Source organism: Penicillium solitum (genome assembly GCF_028829755.1).
Source record: "Penicillium solitum strain IBT 25940 chromosome Unknown utg000002l_segment0_segment0, whole genome shotgun sequence".
Lineage (NCBI taxonomy): Eukaryota > Fungi > Ascomycota > Eurotiomycetes > Eurotiales > Aspergillaceae > Penicillium > Penicillium solitum.
The window spans coordinates 420366-437566 of record NW_027072122.1 but is presented as its reverse complement, the minus strand read 5'-3'; the positions used below and the strand labels follow the sequence as shown (position 1 = coordinate 437566).

The following is a 17201-nucleotide window of genomic DNA, read 5'->3' as shown; positions in this document are numbered from 1 at the left end:
TTCGCCCAGTGTTGCTATCTGATATGTAGATGAATTTATGAGAGAATAACTGTTGAAAAGGAAAGGAAGCTTGGAACTTAGTTTAAACGGTGATGATCATGAAATCTTAGGATGACCCCGCAGCGCACAGGTAGCAATGGCTCTAGGCTTTACCTATTTGGGCTGCTCCATCTCTCAGACTGTCGGGGCCTGTATTCTCATATATGAATTTGAGTGAGGGTTCCAATGGAGTTATGTACATGACTTAAACTTGGATTGCGTGGTACTTGGAGTTATGAGAAATATATCGGAGGTCCCTGAAAGTGGAGGGTAACCGAGTGACGCGATTTGTATCCACGTTCACGCCAGTGCGGACTTTCCGATAACACGCACTTCCATTTCTTCTTCTTGATTATCGAGGTCTCAAGGCTTCCACTGCCACCCCAGAGACACCCATGGCGACCAAGAACGGCTTCCTGCCGTTGGAGACACCTCGTGATTTTGCACAATGCTCCATCTCTCGTTGTCTTCGTCATGGAAAACTCCTATTGGGAGCCCTCCTGTTGGCAGCAGGCCTGGTGATGCTGATTGAAACCAAATATCTCGCCAGTATCACTGCATCCAACAGTACTGGTCGAGAGACCTTTTACGAAGGGCTGAACAAATGCTATGAAGCTAGGTATCAGTATGAGGCACCTCAATCAACAGAGGATCGGGAAAACCCACGGTGGAACTCGATCTCCGGCCAGCAGAGACCGATTCTGATCCAGAATGCAACGCTTTTCGACGGCGAGTCTGTCCTTGCAGAAGCAGTCGATATCACATTCGAGGCAGGCGTGATTCGTTCTGTATCAGCTGCAACCTTGAACCACCAAGCTGCTGAGGATTCTCAAATCATCAACGCCCATGGAAGATTTGTCACCCCTGGATTGGTGGATATGCATTCTCATCATTTGTTACTCCCCTTCCCCCACCTTCCATCTACCAGCGACGTCAACGAGCGCCCGGTCCTAGGGCCCATCACTCCGTTTGTTCGCTCATTGGATGGATTCAAGCCATATGACCCAGCGATCCAGATCATTGCATCGGGTGGTGTCACTTCGTCCTTGATTCTCCCAGGGTCGGCAAATATTGTCGGCGGCGAGGCATATCTGGTAAAGAATTTGGCAACGCCAGGCCCAAATGCCGAGCCGGTAGTCGATGAGTTATTGCTTGATTATGGCATTGCAGAGAAAAGCCGACAGAGATACTTGAAAATGGCTTGTGGGGAGAACCCCAAGGGCAACTATAAGAACACCCGAATGGGTCTAGTGTGGCTTTTGCGCAAACATCTCGCGGAAGCACGAGAGCTGCAAGAGCGCCAATCTGCCTGGTGCCGGGCGGCTGCTAATATTGATAAGTCTAACTTTTCCCAGTCTCGACAAATTTCACAGTTCTTGAAAGATGAAGGGAGACGACCGGAGACCTTTGAACTTGAAACTTCTCTTGCACTTCTCCGAGGTGAGCTCAATGTCAATGTGCACTGCTACGAGCCGGAGGATCTTGAGCGCATGTTGTCAGTGCTTCATGAATTTGGCATTCATCCCAGTGCTTTCCACCATGCGTTGGAGGCGTGGGAAGTGCCTGAATTTTTAAAGTCCCTCGAGGAGTATGTGACCTTCTTCCTGTCTGCTTCATTTGCTGACGGACATCAGAAATATCACTATTGCCACTTTTGCAGAGAATGCGCTTTACAAAGCAGAGGCATATGGGGCCAATTTACGGGGGCCTAGAATTTTGGCTGATCATGGTGTCCAAGTTGCACTGAAGTCGGTATGAAATTTCCCCTTTCGTAAAGCGATGTTTGGTCCATCTAACATCAAAAGGATCACACTGGCGAGGGAAACTACGCAAAGTACCTTGTGTGAGTGGACGGAGAGCACTACATTCAATGACGTAATAACCATCTAACCTGATATCCTACAGTTACCAGGCCGCAGTTTCCCACTCGTTTGGTTTGTCTGAAGAAAAGTCTCTTCAAGCCGTGACATCTGTCCCTGCTAGATCCATCCAACAGGATTATAGAATTGGATATGTCCGTCCAGGATACGATGCAGACATCGTCATTTGGGATGATCACCCGCTCCAAGTTGGTGCAACTCCAAGTCAGGTATTCATTGATGGCCGGCCTATTCTGAAGAATGGTGATGATGCTCGCGAATGGACTACTGGAAAACCTGGCTCTGGAAAACCACAGGCTCCCCAAATCCGACCATCTCTTGAAGTAGGTCAGAAGGAAGATACATGCACCAAAGTTCAGCAGGTTGGGTCCCGGATTCTGTTTACTGGGATTCAGAAAGTCTTGGTTAATACACACGGTCCATCTACTAGTGACACTAACGAACTCGTTATGCTGGTTGAGGATGGTCAGGTCAAGTGCCTTGATAAGAGATCCTCATGTCTCTCCAGTGAGATTCAGGAAAATACCGCACATATTGCTTTGAAGAACGGTCATGTTCTGCCTGGGCTTGTAGCCTTCGGCAACAAACTCGGAATCCAGTCCATCCCGTCTGAACCCTCAACTGGGGATGGCTCGGGTTCGAAAAACGAGGATGCACTCAACGAAAAGAAGTCACTTCACTTTGCCAAGTACGGCGTGCATCTTGATGGCAGAGGTCTCGCGAGGGCCAGGATTGGAGGCGTCACTCGAGCCATCACTGCGCCTCTTCATGGTGGCGGCATCGTTCAAGGTGTTAGTGTTGGATTGCGCACGAGCGCAAATGCCACGATTCTTGATAATGGTATCTGGAAGGATGATGTGGCACTCCACCTCGTGATAGGTCAGGCTGCTAAAAGTAAGAGATTTGCTTGACTGGGGATATTCGGGATCAAGCTAATCTGGTTTCTTTCAGGTGATGAGACACCAACTGTCTCTTCTGGGATTGAGAGACTGCGTCAGTTGCTTCAGGCAGGCGAAGATGCCGCACCCGGCAGCCTCGACATTTATGCTAAGGCTGCGAACGGCTCCATCCCTGTGGTTGTACAGGCATTCAATGAGGTAAGCTGGGGTTATACCTCTGTGCCCTTGAAACCGCTCTGTGAGATAACTGACTCAATATTGTCAGGATGACATTGCGCAATTGATCCTGGTGAAGCGTGAGTTCCAATCAGTGAACCTGATAATACACGGCGGCCACAGCGCTCCACTGGTAAGATACCCTCGTCTCACTTGACCTAAGTAGTGGCATTTATGCTTACTTCGATGGTTAATAGGTTGCCAAGCCTCTCGCCGAAGCGGGAATTCCTGTGATCCTCACTGGTAACCGGGGTGCCCCTGATACTTGGGAGAAGAAGAACGCCCTCACAGGGCCCCCACTTACAGAGAGCCCTGCTAAAATCTTATCCGATGCCGGTGTTTTGCTTGGTATAGCTGTGAGAAGTGATTCAAATGTCCACGGTCTGGCGCAAGAAGCTTGGTGGGCTGGTAAGTATGCCGGTCTAAGTGATCAGCAGGCCATTGCCCTTGTTTCAACCAATTTCGATCTTATCCTTGGAGGTCAATCGAAGAAGGTCGAACAGGGAGCATTGGCTGGGGACTTTGTCATCTGGGAAGGTGATCCCCTGAGAGGAGAGGGTTCTGTTGTTGCTTCTTTCCAAGATGACGGGAAGATTGCCGATTGCTGGCCCGATATCATCGATGCTATTTTGTGATCGTGAGGCCATTGCATATAGCATATTTTGTCTTCAGCATCTTCTTTCTTCTGGTTTTTGTACTGTGACATTCCGAACTCATAACGTCCTCCGAAAAGGGAATACCAATTAAGTCGAGAACAAAAGCAGTTCTGCGGAGATATCGTGTCCGTGAATTGGTTGAGACGTAGCCTGGAGGACCACTTGCCGCTTTGTCAGCGGAAGCGCCCTCCAGCAGGGCGCGGGAAATTCGATGACGGTAGAGCCCGGCGTCTGAAATCTCCCAATTAGGAAAGTATGAGGGAGGATCTACACTCGAGGTGGGCCGGTCCACCAGCCAGTATATAAACTAAAATATCGCCCAGCTTGTTCAACAATTTCATAGCTTGATTCTCGACGGCACGACAATGCCGTCTCCCTATTTAGTCGGCCGAAAAATGACGCACGGTTAAAGGAAACCACATATAAAGGCCGCCGCAGCGCCCAACATCAATCTACAATTCACTATCTCCCAGCCACTTATCGAGCTAATATGTCTTCCAACGTTTCACTAAAATACTCCAACGGGGGTATCCTCATCGTATGCTACCAACTCAAAGAAGTCGATTGGAATCGCGTTCTGACAAAGTGTATATCGGAGCAGGCATTGCTGGTTTGACGCTGGCCCAGGCCCTGCGTCGTCATGGAGTTCCTTGTACCATCTTTGAGCGCGACGAGTCTGCGGAGGTACGCAATCAGGGATGGGGTGTTTCTATACACTCGACCCTGACCACATGGGAAGCGCATATTCTGCCAGAGATCTATGACAGTGTTTGTGAGGCACAGGTGAATCCTGCTATCGGCCGCGACGAAGTCCGCGGTGTGCCGTGGATCAATGGTGCGACCGGCAAGGTTGAGCAGTCTGTTCCGAAGAGTAAGAGACTCAGGCTCAGACGAGATGGAATCCGGAAGGCTCTTATGGAAGGTCTAGATATCAAGGTTGGTTAATATTTCGTTTCGTTGGCACTATCTTTGACTACATTCGGTTAACCTCATTATTGTAGTGGGGGAAGCGTCTCGTCAACATCGTCAAGGTTGAGGGTGGTGTCCGAGCTGAGTTCACAGATGGCTCGACTGTTTTAGGGGACGCCCTTGTGGGTGCAGATGGTTCGACCTCGATTGTTCGCAAGTTCCTTGCACCGACAACCCACGAGTTGCATCGCCTTCCTATCAATGCTGTCGGATGTGCCCTGACTATGAGTGAGGAACAAGTCAGCTACTTCAAAGACCACGTCGACCCACTCTATTTCATGGGAACGCACCCAGAAACAGATACCTTTGTCTTCTGGTCTCTGTTGGACACACCCACAGCCCCTGGGCAACCCTACCGGGCCCAAGTGTACTTCTCCTGGATTGCATCTGATGCGGATGAGGAGCTGTTGAAACAGCCCTTGCTTGATGTTTTCAAACAAAAAGGCAAACCGTTTTTCCCTCGTATGCGGGATATGGTAGAGGCACTGCCTGAGGACACCGTCGTTACCAAAGTCAACCTGGTCGATTGGCCCTCCGTTGAGTGGGACAACTGGAACGGTACCTGCACTTTAATCGGTGACGCGGCCCATTGTATGGTGATCTGTAAGTGTACTGTCTATTCTCTTGCGAGCACACGGACTCAAACTAACTTGAGCAGATCGCGGCGAGGGAGTCAACCATGCCATTGTAGACGCCTGTGAACTCGCGGATGCTATCAAGTCAGCTAGCGATGGCCACGTGTCATTTAGTGATGCCATCAGGGCTTATGAGACGCAAATGTGCCCGCGTGCTAAAGAAGCTGTTGAAACTAGCAGACAAGCTGGACACGATGGCCATTGCTACGCCAAGGTTGATAAGGAAGGGAGCTTTGCGCTTCTGGGTGAGAAGCCAGTCTAATGGTCTCTCTGAGATTTTGGCCCCTTTTGAGTCCATTGGAACCCACCCCTTCCGTTTGGGATATAGGATGTCGATCATGTTTCACTCCACTACAATTTATACCGCACAATACTCGGGCATTTGTCGCATGTATCTTGGCTGAGTCGGCAGTCGACTACCCGAAATTCTGTCTTTACATGATCGCTTGGGCAATATACATAGATCTTCATTGCCAACTTCCTTTGATATCCAGTATCCAGCGAGATCTTTCTAATGACCACAAGAAGACATTTAACGTTATTTGTCCCACCGTATAGTGTTATAGCTACGTAGTATGTCACTTAATATAGTGTGCACATGTACTTAAGGCAACGGAGGTTTAGCAAAACAATGAAAATTGTTCTCTCAAAGCTATCAAGTTCAAGCTTCATCATTACTCCCAGCCATCCATCGATTTTAGCAAATAAGCTTATCAATACCCAAAAAGGAAATATAGCCATGTAAAGCATTTTTGGCAACTACCAATACGTTTCCGTCATCATGGAATCGTTTTCCTCCTGGCCAACCAGGTTACTACCGTCAAACCCCCATGGTGAATAACAGGCCGGTTCCTCATCGATCAAGTCAAACGGGTTCTCAAAGTTACCGTCTACTAATCCCCATATCGAAGCTTGCGAGATCCGACGATAGTATGGATCCTCCTCCTCATTCATAGGACACTCATTGTCGGTGAATTCGGCTTCATCGTCAGTGATGTCAGCTTCATTTATGTAGCGTTCAAATTCTTGAACTGCGCCATCAGAGAACTCATATCGCCTCATATTCTCCTTCATTGCTCCTTCAGTAAGCGCCTGTTGCAGGCGTAGATTTTGCATTTCGAGGGTTTTCAATTGGAGGTCCTTTAGATCGCGGCCCTTCTTACCATCCTCAGAGACCGCATAGCGTATCGCAAAGTACTTCTTGTCATCCTCGGAAAGCTTAAATCCGCGAGCCTTCTCACAACAACCACATTTGACAGTGCAATGCCCAGCTGCACGCCTGCGAGTCTCGTCAAGTTTGCGATGAAGGCAACATCCACAGTCACGCCCACAGCAGCCTCCCCTGCCAGCACAATCCTCTCGAAGAACGCGATGCATATACCATCTAGGATTTGACCGCCAGTACTGAAAGGCTCGCGCCAAAGGTGCATCGAAGGAATCCCGGATCATCCACCACTCGTGCTCAAGTCGTTTATATTCCTTCTCTACGGTCTGCCACTCCTCAAGTTTGGTTGGATCTAGGTTATATTGTTCTCTCAAACATATTTCCCGTTGAGCAATCTCTCGGAGTCCGGTTTCCACGTCGAGGAAATCCGCCAAGTGATCTTCTTTCCCATCCAGGTCTTGTTCGTAGACGTACTGCTCATATCGGCATCGCTGAAGGGCGTTGATATCTTCACCCTGTTTGAGTTCGTGTTCTTTCGTGCCTGTCATACCACGCTTAAACTTCTTGGATATCGCCAGCCTGATTATATCGGGTCCATTCGACTTGAACTCGGTTTCAATATCTTTGAGCTTTTCAATGGTTTCTTTGAGTTTAGATTCATTTTTTTCGAGCTTAGCTTTGTCCTGTTCAATTCCAAGCTCCTGTTTTTCAAATTCCATTTTGCGTTTTTGGAGTGCAAGCTCATGCTTTTCGAGCTCGGCTTTGCCGTGTTTAATTCTAAGCTCGTGCTTTTCGAGGTCAAGGTCTAATTCACGCCTTCGAAGTTGATGTTCACGGTCTTGGAGCTCGATCTCCTTTGCGGTTTGATTGCTAGGATTGCTCATTTTGGATATTCGTGAAAGACTGTTCGTGAAAGACTAAGGACTGGCGAAAATCAGATGGCAAAGGCGAACTTGGATTGTTTCAGTTGGATTGTTTCAGAGGTGGGCTGGGAGAATTGGCAAGTTATCCTTTTAGAATATTTCTATCGACTGTTCATCGTGATGTCAGAATACTTGATACAATACGGTATAGCCTGTCCAGATCGAGCAATACCTTTCTCATTATCTCACTCTGAGCCATCTATATTTCGAGGGGTATGTCCAAGATAGGTAAATGACGAATTTAATAACGATGATTAATCTGATTGGTCCAACTTCGCCACGTTGACCCCGTCAGCCCCAGGGCCCTGCCGCAAGTGGAGATCGGCACGCTGACATAATCCAGGGCACCCGCGAAAAAGCCGCATTGAGTCGTGTGTCCCGAAGCTTGTTCCTTTTTTTTTCCCTCTTTGACTCTCCTGTTTTTGATTGTCGCCTTTCCTTTATCGGGAATACTTACAAGACGCAACTTCCCACGCAATCGCGTCGACCCGACTTTTGTCTTTTTTTTATTTAGTTATAGCGACCGTGCATACCCCCATCATCGCCATGTCTCTTTTCCAGATCGCCTTTGACTATGCCGCGCCTTTCTTGTATGTGGGCGGGAACGAGCTCCCCATTGATCTACAGGTTCCCAGTGCTAACCACGCTTAATATACAGCCTTATAAGCTCCCCCGTCACGTCCTATGCCGACCAGATCCTCAGCATTCATCGCACAAGAAGCTCGGCGGGCTTCTCATTGGATATTCCTTTGATTATGCTGATTTCGTCGATCCTGAAGTAAGATCCCGGTCAACGGCGCGTTGGGCGCAAAGTGTTGACATTCTTAGGGTTTTCTTTTGGTTTGGCGAGCACTACTCAGGCACTTTGTTGACGCAAGCAATTGTCATGATCGTGGTTCAGATTGCGATGCTCAAGGTTGCGCTCGATAATCGGCCCTCCGCCGGCGTGCGGAATGGAATTGAACACACACCCTTCAGCGGTGGTAACTCTGACGGTTCATCCTCGAGACCGTATGAGTTTTGGCAGTGGAAAGCCACCAAGCCGTAAGTTCCGGCCCCTCCGAGTACAGCGATTCAAGCTAATTACCCATTTTCAAAGATATTGGATGTCTTTGGCTTACTTCGTCGGAATCTTGACCGTCATCCACCTGACCCCGGTCGCTCAATCGCAATTCTACATCAGCCTCATTGGCTACAGCGGACTCGCCATCGAAGCTACCCTCCCGATCCCTCAAATCATTGCCAACCACCGATCCGGCTCGTGCAAGGGCTTCCGAGTCTCTGTCGTCGCGGCATGGATTCTCGGTGATACCATGAAGATGAGCTACTTCTTCAACAGCACAGAGACCATCCCCTGGGCGTTCAAGCTCTGTGGTATCTTCCAGTGCATTTGCGATTTCTACCTGGGCTTCCAGTTTTATTACTTCACTCGAAACGCCCCCACTCAAAGCCCTTCCCACTCCCACTCCAGCTCGCTCTCCGACTCGTTCAACAACCCACACTCGCACTCCAACTCCCTCTCCCACTCTTTTCCTCTCTCCACTTCTCACTCCCGTTCCACCTCCCAGACCGCAGGCGAGTCTGTGGAGCACAGTGGCCGCTGGGGTCACCACGAGAAGGATATCCGCATGGACTAAAATACCTGGGATGAACTTGGACTAGACTCAATATTTATGTAGATAGCTAGCATAGGCAAACAGCATTATAGATCTGTAATTTGAATGAGATAATGTCAATACTATGATGTTTTATCAAAAAAGATTGTTGGCCGGTCCTTGTCCGATTGCGCGCGTCGAGTGAGGGGCTTGCCCCGCGTCACTCGGAATGCCGCTCTGCTCCGACATCTGCGCCAACATCTTCCCAACGCACCCTCACGTCTACTGCTTCTGTTTAGTATCCGAATCAGTACCGCAGCTAATATTTGCACAATGTCTGACTTGCCCACAATCCGCATTGGCTATGTGCCCGGTACGTCCTCCCCTGACTCCCAGAGCTTCATCATCAGCAGCAAACATAATCTTGCTATATCCGAGCTAGTTGCTCCGTTTCAACGACGCCTGCCGGCCATTCCCGCTTCTTATTAGACAGAATATAGCTAACGATAAGCTTTTACCGCGCACTAGAGCACTACCTAACCCCACTCCATCTCGCCCTCCGTTCCCCGGCTGTTGCCTCCCTCCCATTCAAAATCGTCCCAACTCCCTTCCCCTCCGGGACGGGGCATATGATCACATCCCTCCGCGGCAATGAAATTGACATCGCCATCGGTTTGACGGAGGGGTGGGTCGCAGGCTTGGCCGGAAAGCAACAAGCAAGCCAGACCTCCGCAGATGCAGATGGAGGATACAAGGTCGTCGGCCACTGGGTAGACAACCCTCTACGCTGGGCTATCGTCACGGGCCGCAATCGGGACGAGATTAATGGAGTGTCGGACCTGAAGGGCAAGAGGGTTGGAGTTAGCCGACTGGGAAGGTATGCTGTCAACACCGAGTCACAGTGAGCGCAAGATAGCTTGGAGACTAACACGTCGACCTCTAGTGGCTCTCATATCATGTCCTTTGTTCTAGCCCAGCAACAAGGCTGGAAAGCCGACTCCTTGACCACCGTTCCTCTGGGACCGTTCGGACCCTTGCGGGATGGCGTGTCCGGTCTCAACGCGTCAAAGCCCGACCAGGCCGCGAACCCATCCGCTGAGTTCTTCATGTGGGAGGAATTTACCACGAAGCCTTACTTCCACCCCACATCTGAGAAGCCGAACCCGCCGCTTAAGAAGATTGGCGAGATCTTCACGCCGTGGCCTTCATGGATGATTGTCGCTTCTACGGCACTATTCGCTAACCCCGAGCAAGACCAGCGCTTGGAGAGACTCTTCCAGGCTCTGGATCAGGGAATCAAGGATTTCGAGGCTGATACGGCGAATGTTGTGAAGCTTTTGGGTACTGGGGAGCTCGGTTGCAATTATATTGAGGAGGATGCCACGGAGTGGCTTAAGGATGTCAAATTCACTAATGCCACTCGTGGCGTTGACGATAAGATTATTGGCGGTGTTGTCGATGTGCTCAAGGTGGCTGGTGTTATTGACTCGGCTATGAGCAATGACGAAGCTATCCAGCGTGTCATTGGGATTAAGAGATAGATTTTTTACGGGTTGAACATGGAGAAGTCATAATATAAACGATATGCGGAGTGATAATATCCTCCAGCGCTGGATTATGGACATGCCACATCGACGTGTATAATGTAATGCTCCTAGATAGCGTGTTCGGAAATTGTTCTACCTCGGCACTTGATATATGGGAATCAAATGGAACAGAAAGCCCCATTTTACATACTTGAGAGCCGATCAAGACTGATATTGCCTAGGGATATCTCTTTCGGCGTCAGGCGACACACGCATCCGGCCACCCATTATACATCACTAGTTATATCAGAAGCATTGATTTTGTAAGAATTTTTGTTCTTAGTAGTGGGTGTGTATTCTCTAGATTATGGCTAATTTGATATCAACTTTCTAGTGATAACATTCAGTATTGTGGTGGAAAAAGGAAACATACAAAAGGCATCAAGACAGACAGCAAGACATCGTAGTATTATCTCCAAGATATGCAGATGCGAGACAATAGGCGCTCATCCAACGTCTTCAGTCTCAGTTCTGACTTGCTATGATTCGCCGCTACCCTCTCAGGCATGCATAGTATGATGTTCCGCGACGCCGCCACGGCCTGCAGAGGCCATCAGCCAGCTTCCGTGTGGCCAGGGAGATAGAAGTCGTAGGTTATATCTCTGGTGAACGTAATGGAGCTGCAAGGTTCTAGTGCCTCACGTTAGAAATCTAGCCAGACACCTATATCACTTGCGCATAGTCTTTAATTCGGGACCGAGGGCTCCGTCGTCCCTCCAAGTTATATCAGGGTGCGAAGGCATCTTATCAGAAGGGTCCAGCGGTTTTCCATGATCAATAAGAATCAACCTTAGATTCAGTATGAATCTTCGAGACAGGGAAGATATATGAAAGGAAGCACATGATGAGGTGTGGGAGGATCATGGCCACTTATCCATCGGTCTCGCTCCAGGAACATCATCGCCAGGTGTTTGATGAGCAAAGAGGCTAAGGTGCGATGGTGGTCTTTGGACGGCGAGGTGGGAGCCATCCTATATATCCCAATGCCACTCGAGCGAGGATTGCTCTCTACCATCTTCACCGCTGCGACAGGTACCCACTAGAACACAACTAGGTTGTGATCTGAGTCATTGCTTCCTTAAAACACTTGTATGGTAATGTCCAGGTACTTTACGTCTCTCTTGGGGCTCTCTTCACTTGGACGTAGGGGAGAGATTAAATCGGCCTCCCCTCTAAAACATTTTCAGTGATACGCGTTAGACGTCCTATCGTGGGGGGGTTGGGTGCAAGATGGGACCAGGTCACATACGGACGGGAGTACCAACTGGCCAATGTCTGGGTGTTCGACTCGTTTGGAGCTGTGTAAGGAAGTCGTGTTGAGGGTGTTGTGAAGTCCAAAATGAAAATCGTGGTTCGGCCTCAAATTGTGCCCGGAAATAAGGCGATTAGCTCTGTTGACTAGCTATTGAAAGCGAGGATTGCGCAACGACCGGCGGGTATGTGTCTGGGTAGAGCCATTCAAATTCTATGAGGGTTTTGTGCTGATCCTTGAAGCTCGCTAGGGCGTTCCATGGACCATAAGACACCCCTGGTAGTGAATTGGTTCACCTGGACGTCCGTTGGTGGCGGCTGTATGAGGCTGCAATAATGAATCAGCTTTCTCTTCAAGCTGAATATCTCAGAAATGGGAACAAACGGAATCTCACCATGGTATGATTTTTGACGCGTCATCCACGACCCCTTCCACCAATCCACCGGGTCATACTGGTTTTCGCTATCAGGCATTTCAAGCTCACCGCCACCATTGATTGAACTGTTGTTGGTGGGTGGCCATGAATATCTGCGACCCAGCTGCCCGACCTACCCTAGGGTGGACACCGAAAACAGATGAAGAAGGGTAGAAAGAGAAACAGGATTAAACAATGGAAGATGTGGAGAAGGCTGGACTTATGAAGCCCACGATGGTAACAGGGAGATGATTGTGGGAAGTGAGAAGACAATCTTGCCCAGGTGGGAGGTGACGGTTGTCAGTCATGCATATATACGGCAACTACTACGGGTAGCTGAATGTAGGAACACCCGTCCATGGTGTCTTTTTCAGATTAACCGGTAGGTAACTTCGCACTCAGAAGGTAGCTCTGACCAAGGAGCTTCATCTCCCACAATTTCCCCTTTCCCGAAATAGCCGCCGGGGTCGATATCGAGAACCAAGTCGTACAATCGCCTCTACAAAGATCCTTCTCACACCCAGCGTTTGACCTCTGAAGTTCTCACCCTTTATTTCCTCATGTATGATATTTTGGGTCCCTAATTGCCCATTTCACGGATAAGATGCCTACTCGGAGGACACCACTACTTTTATCACTTGCGGGGTATGTCGTTGCGACAATTTTAATTGCATGGTCACCTTGGCTCATAATCAGCGGGTCCATGGTTTCCAGTATCCTACTAGATAATGTACTAGATGCTGCAGGATACTGGTTGACGTTACGTATACCCGATGGCATTTTAGTAGTTTGATGTCATCGCACGCTTGTTGATAATCGACAATCCGCACCATTTGAGCACGGCTTACGCAGCGGTATAGGCGCCAACTGCCAAAACCCCATTTCCATTCTCACCGTTTGAATGTGATGTTTAATTTGGCTGGTCTCCTGGCGCAGCTGTTCAAATTGCTGCTTCTAGTCCGGGCCGATGGAATTCTTGATGAGGTCTGCAATGAGCTCCTGAATCGATTTCAGGTAGTCCAAAACTGACCTCGGGACCTTGATGGAGTTACTACTGCTGATGTGATTTAGCAGCTAGCGCACGTCGTAATTTGCATCCAAAAATGCGATGAAGCGCCTGCATAGTCATACGCAACGAGTTAGGCTGCAACAGGTTAATTGAACTTTGATTGATTGATTCCTCTGACAACTCACATGAAACAACAGCTCTTCTCCCGTCGAACACTCAAATTGAGCCCCATGATGCATCTAACACATTAGGCTTCTGGTTATGCCTGTGTCGTGATAGTCGCTTGCTGACGTTCTTGTCCGGATTGGCCAGGAATGGCGATTTCCTCTGGGCAACTTTGCAGCACCGGGGTCCTGCGCTGTACATATCATCTATATTTTGCCTCGGTATTTTGTCATATTTGGCGACAGGTGTTGGGCCTGTAGAAGTTACCGGTAACTCCTGGTCGATTTGATTGAGACACTCCTAGCTTCTGTTAGAGCTTACACGAACGCGACTCCGGATATCTTTAGCCCCCGCAGGGGTCTATTTCGTGTTTATGCTATGACCGATGTACCTGCAACTAGCGGGATGACCATCGGCGCAGCTATGGCTAGATTCCTCCAGGACAAATTTGGCTACACTTGCTTCCGTGAATTGGGTTTTCGGTAAGTGATCCGTTGCATTCCAGGGGAGATTGTGTCTCAATTCTTTTGGTTGAAATTGGCAGGGGCAGTTTATACATATTATTCTGGCTATTTTTGTTATTTTTGCTGCGTGCGTTTTGCGATCGAAATAATTTCCGCGGTTGTTGGGATTCCGGGAATGCCCTCAGTTCAGCATTCGACGCTAACCCAATTAGGTAATTCCGTTCCGTATAGATCTAGATGTGATGGTGGCTTGCATTCTGCAGGGGCATGGCGTTGGATTTATGATAAATAGAGAGTCGAATAACATTGGATAAGCTAAATCTAGGGTACTTATGTATTTAGGTACTGGTGGTCAATGAGTTGTGGCATTGGATCTGCTAATATATATCTCGAAGGTCCAGTTCGTTTCACGTTCTAAGTGGATATTCCTCAACACCTGAAAATTTTATGTTTTTAACAACTTTAGCATTGATATTTCAGAAAGAACTTGAATAGTCAACAGAACTACCAAATTAAAGAACCATCAAAGAAGTTATGGCCTAATTGTCAACAGGTTGTCGAATCAGGGCTAGCAAAGTATAGTTTAACTCAATGGTGTGCCCCCACCGCCCAGATGACCCCCGAGATGATCACCCAGATGACAAGGGATGCGGCTCCTGACCGTGCGATGGCCGGGCATAAGGTAAAATTTCTACCAAATAGTCAAATGCTCATGGCCTAGAATTTGATTTTACACCCACTACATGCTCATCCCTCGGTGCATTCTTGGATCTACCCCCGGTCCCCTGACAACAGCACTGGAATGTAGAGCTGGGCACCGGCACACACTCCACAATCTTGTTGAAATTATCATCTGGTAATATCGCTTACAATTTGGACCCATTTGGAGCCGAAGAATGGCTCCAAACCCTTTCTTTTCAGATCGCTGGCGTGGACATGTGGATCATACCATGCGCTGAGGGCACCGGGTGTGAGGCACCTGAATGGGCAACGCGGCCATTGTTTCTTGGGAATGACGAGGACAAAAATACAACGTATACTATTTAATGATGCGCTATGCTCATTCATGATGAGGCTCGGTGTTCTGGCGTCTCCTTATCCGTCCCTATACATTTTCTCTAATCCCATATATTAATTCATTCCTTAATACCTAATTATACAAGTCGACCAGATAGTGTACTGCGCTTGTCACCATGCGTCGCTATCAGGGTGTGCTCCCCTGGTCTATTTTGCTGGCTTCAATTGGAGGAGCACACGCGAAGCTGGACTTGAACTCGACCAGCAACATCGTTGTTTACTGGGGTATGTGATCATTCGTTTTTTGAGCGAGTGAATACTAACATAAAATACACTGAAGGCCAGAATTCCTTTGATGGAAAGGGGGATAAGGCACAGCAGCCTCTGGGACACTACTGCGACAGTGAGTGAACCCTATATTTGCGATGCGGTGTTTGGAGCTAACAAGAACCTCTAGATGATGACATTGATGTAGGAAGAGATCACTAAGGAACCTCTTGGAATTGATGGGCTAACCTAATGACATAGGTGATACCGATGGCCTTCAACATGATGGTCAATGGCCCAGGAGGTGCTCCAGAGATTGATTTCTCTGTTACCAGCAAGGACTGCGATGTCTTCGAGGGCACCCAATTGAAGAACTGTCCTTCAGTTGCGTAAGTTACTAGATCCCGTGGGCTGGCAATTCGCCAGACAGCTAACATCATCTAGCAAGGACATCGCGACGTGCCAAAAGAAGAACAAGACAATTCTTCTTTCGATCGGTGGAGCCACGTACAGCGAGGGCGGCTTCAAGTCTGAACAGGATGCCAAGGACGGCGCGAAGCTAATGTGGGAGACCTTCGGCCCTAAGCAAGATGGCTCCAAATCCCTTCGTCCCTTCGGTGATGTCGCCTTAGATGGTTTCGACTTCGACTTCGAGGCCAATGTCCAGCACATGGCCCCATTTGCCAACGAGCTGCGCTCATTAATGGAGGCAGATAAGAGCAAGCAGAAGTTCTACTTGACAGCAGCACCACAATGTCCCTACCCAGACCAGGCAGACAAAGAGATCCTCAACGGTCCTGTCTACATCGACGCTATCTGGGTACAGTTCTACAACAACTTTTGCGGTGTCGACAACTTCAACACCGACCCCTCAAGCAGCAAATACAATTTCGACGAGTGGGACAACTGGGCCAAGACCGTGTCTAAGAACAAAGATGTAAAGGTCATTGTCGGGGTACCGGCATTCACTACTGCAGCGAGCACGGGGTATATCCCGGCGTCCGAGTTGGCCAAAGTGATTGAATACACGAAGAAGTTCGAGAGCTTTGGGGGTGTAATGATGTGGGATGCCACACAGGCTTACGGGAACGAAGGGTTTATCAAGGACGTCCGCAAAAGCCTGGGCCCTGCGCGTGATTCCGGTTCGTCGTCGCCCGATCCGGTGTCAACCTCGGCACCTGCCTCTACGTCCACTGACTCAACGAAGCCAACAAAACCGACGACCACCACGAAGCCAACGACGACGACGTCGACGAAGCCGGCGACGACGACGTCTTCATCTTCCAATGCACCCGACTCCTCACACTCGGCTTCCTCCTCCTCATCTGCTACTGCTTCGCCCAAGGAAGCTGAAGAAACCACCACCACTAAGGAACAGAAACCCACCGTTACAACATCAACTACTCTAGCCACTACAAGCGCAAATCCCAAGTCCGAGAATACTGAAGCAAAGCCGACTCTCGCTGCAACCACATCTGCTCAGACAACTGTGGTTCCAACCTCGACTGCGGTTCCAACCTCGACTGCGGCTCCAACTTCGACTGCCAGTCCACAGAACGAGAACAACTCCAGCGAGGACGACGCGCACGGCAAAGAGGATACTTCGGATGATGACTCAAATGATGATCCGGATAGCAATGCTCTCACTTCTATCATCGGCAATGACCTGCTAGGCTTGCTGGGTGGCCTCCGCAAGGCGAACAAGGTCACTAGCGGCGTAACCCATGGCCTGACCAAGAATCTCCGCCGTGCTCAGCGCAACCGTACGTGAGCAATTTAACTTGTTCGTCACGGACTAGTCTCATTCCCTTTGGAACGGCTACCATGCATGTACATGGTTGGACTGTTGAGTGCATATGAAGAACCTTTATGATGAATTTGACGTTATTTTGGACCCGCCGCAGTTTTTTTTTTTTTTTTTTTCCTTCCGGACGTTCGTCATCTTTTATACCCTTCGACTTCATTCGTTTACACACACCTAATTTTCGGGCTTACCCTCCTTTATATGATACCCAATATTTAATTTTGTCCTTTCAGTTCTTGGAATAT

General features: G+C 48.9%; 7 protein-coding genes across 7 annotated transcripts; 6 read left to right on the top strand and 1 right to left on the bottom strand.

Annotated features, from left to right (window-relative positions):
• Positions 1-434: 434 nt before the first annotated feature.
• On the top strand, positions 435-3669 carry N7455_003799 (uncharacterized protein; the record flags this gene model as incomplete). The annotated part of the gene is made up of 7 exons (XM_040958646.2): positions 435-1627; positions 1674-1791; positions 1845-1882; positions 1945-2813; positions 2871-3016; positions 3084-3167; positions 3232-3669. 7 exons carry the CDS (start codon positions 435-437, stop codon positions 3667-3669), a joined length of 2886 nt encoding a protein of 961 aa, XP_040810879.2.
• Positions 3670-4230: 561 nt separating this feature from the next.
• N7455_003798 (FAD-dependent oxidoreductase) lies at positions 4231-5556 on the top strand (the record flags this gene model as incomplete). The annotated part of the gene is made up of 3 exons (XM_040958658.2): positions 4231-4626; positions 4692-5262; positions 5318-5556. The coding sequence occupies 3 exons, from the start codon at positions 4231-4233 to the stop codon at positions 5554-5556; spliced, it is 1206 nt and encodes a 401-aa protein (XP_040810944.2).
• Positions 5557-6053: 497 nt separating this feature from the next.
• On the bottom strand, positions 6054-7343 carry N7455_003797 (uncharacterized protein; the record flags this gene model as incomplete). The annotated part of the gene is made up of 1 exon (XM_040958632.2): positions 6054-7343. One exon carries the CDS (start codon positions 7341-7343, stop codon positions 6054-6056), a length of 1290 nt encoding a protein of 429 aa, XP_040810959.2.
• Positions 7344-7928: 585 nt separating this feature from the next.
• On the top strand, positions 7929-9019 carry N7455_003796 (PQ-loop repeat-containing protein; the record flags this gene model as incomplete). The annotated part of the gene is made up of 4 exons (XM_040958601.2): positions 7929-7972; positions 8041-8160; positions 8211-8426; positions 8482-9019. The coding sequence occupies 4 exons, from the start codon at positions 7929-7931 to the stop codon at positions 9017-9019; spliced, it is 918 nt and encodes a 305-aa protein (XP_040810949.2).
• Positions 9020-9310: 291 nt separating this feature from the next.
• N7455_003795 (uncharacterized protein) lies at positions 9311-10518 on the top strand (the record flags this gene model as incomplete). The annotated part of the gene is made up of 3 exons (XM_040958679.2): positions 9311-9350; positions 9506-9854; positions 9921-10518. 3 exons carry the CDS (start codon positions 9311-9313, stop codon positions 10516-10518), a joined length of 987 nt encoding a protein of 328 aa, XP_040810938.2.
• A 2316-nt stretch (positions 10519-12834) lies between these two features.
• On the top strand, positions 12835-13884 carry N7455_003794 (uncharacterized protein; the record flags this gene model as incomplete). The annotated part of the gene is made up of 3 exons (XM_065604576.1): positions 12835-12994; positions 13491-13673; positions 13709-13884. Coding segments are annotated over 3 exons (519 nt in total), but the record flags the coding sequence as incomplete, so codon positions are not given.
• Positions 13885-15061: 1177 nt separating this feature from the next.
• N7455_003793 (glycoside hydrolase family 18 protein) lies at positions 15062-16923 on the top strand (the record flags this gene model as incomplete). The annotated part of the gene is made up of 5 exons (XM_040958606.2): positions 15062-15170; positions 15226-15288; positions 15343-15356; positions 15414-15541; positions 15597-16923. 5 exons carry the CDS (start codon positions 15062-15064, stop codon positions 16921-16923), a joined length of 1641 nt encoding a protein of 546 aa, XP_040810873.2.
• Between the last annotated feature and the right edge of the window lie 278 nt (positions 16924-17201).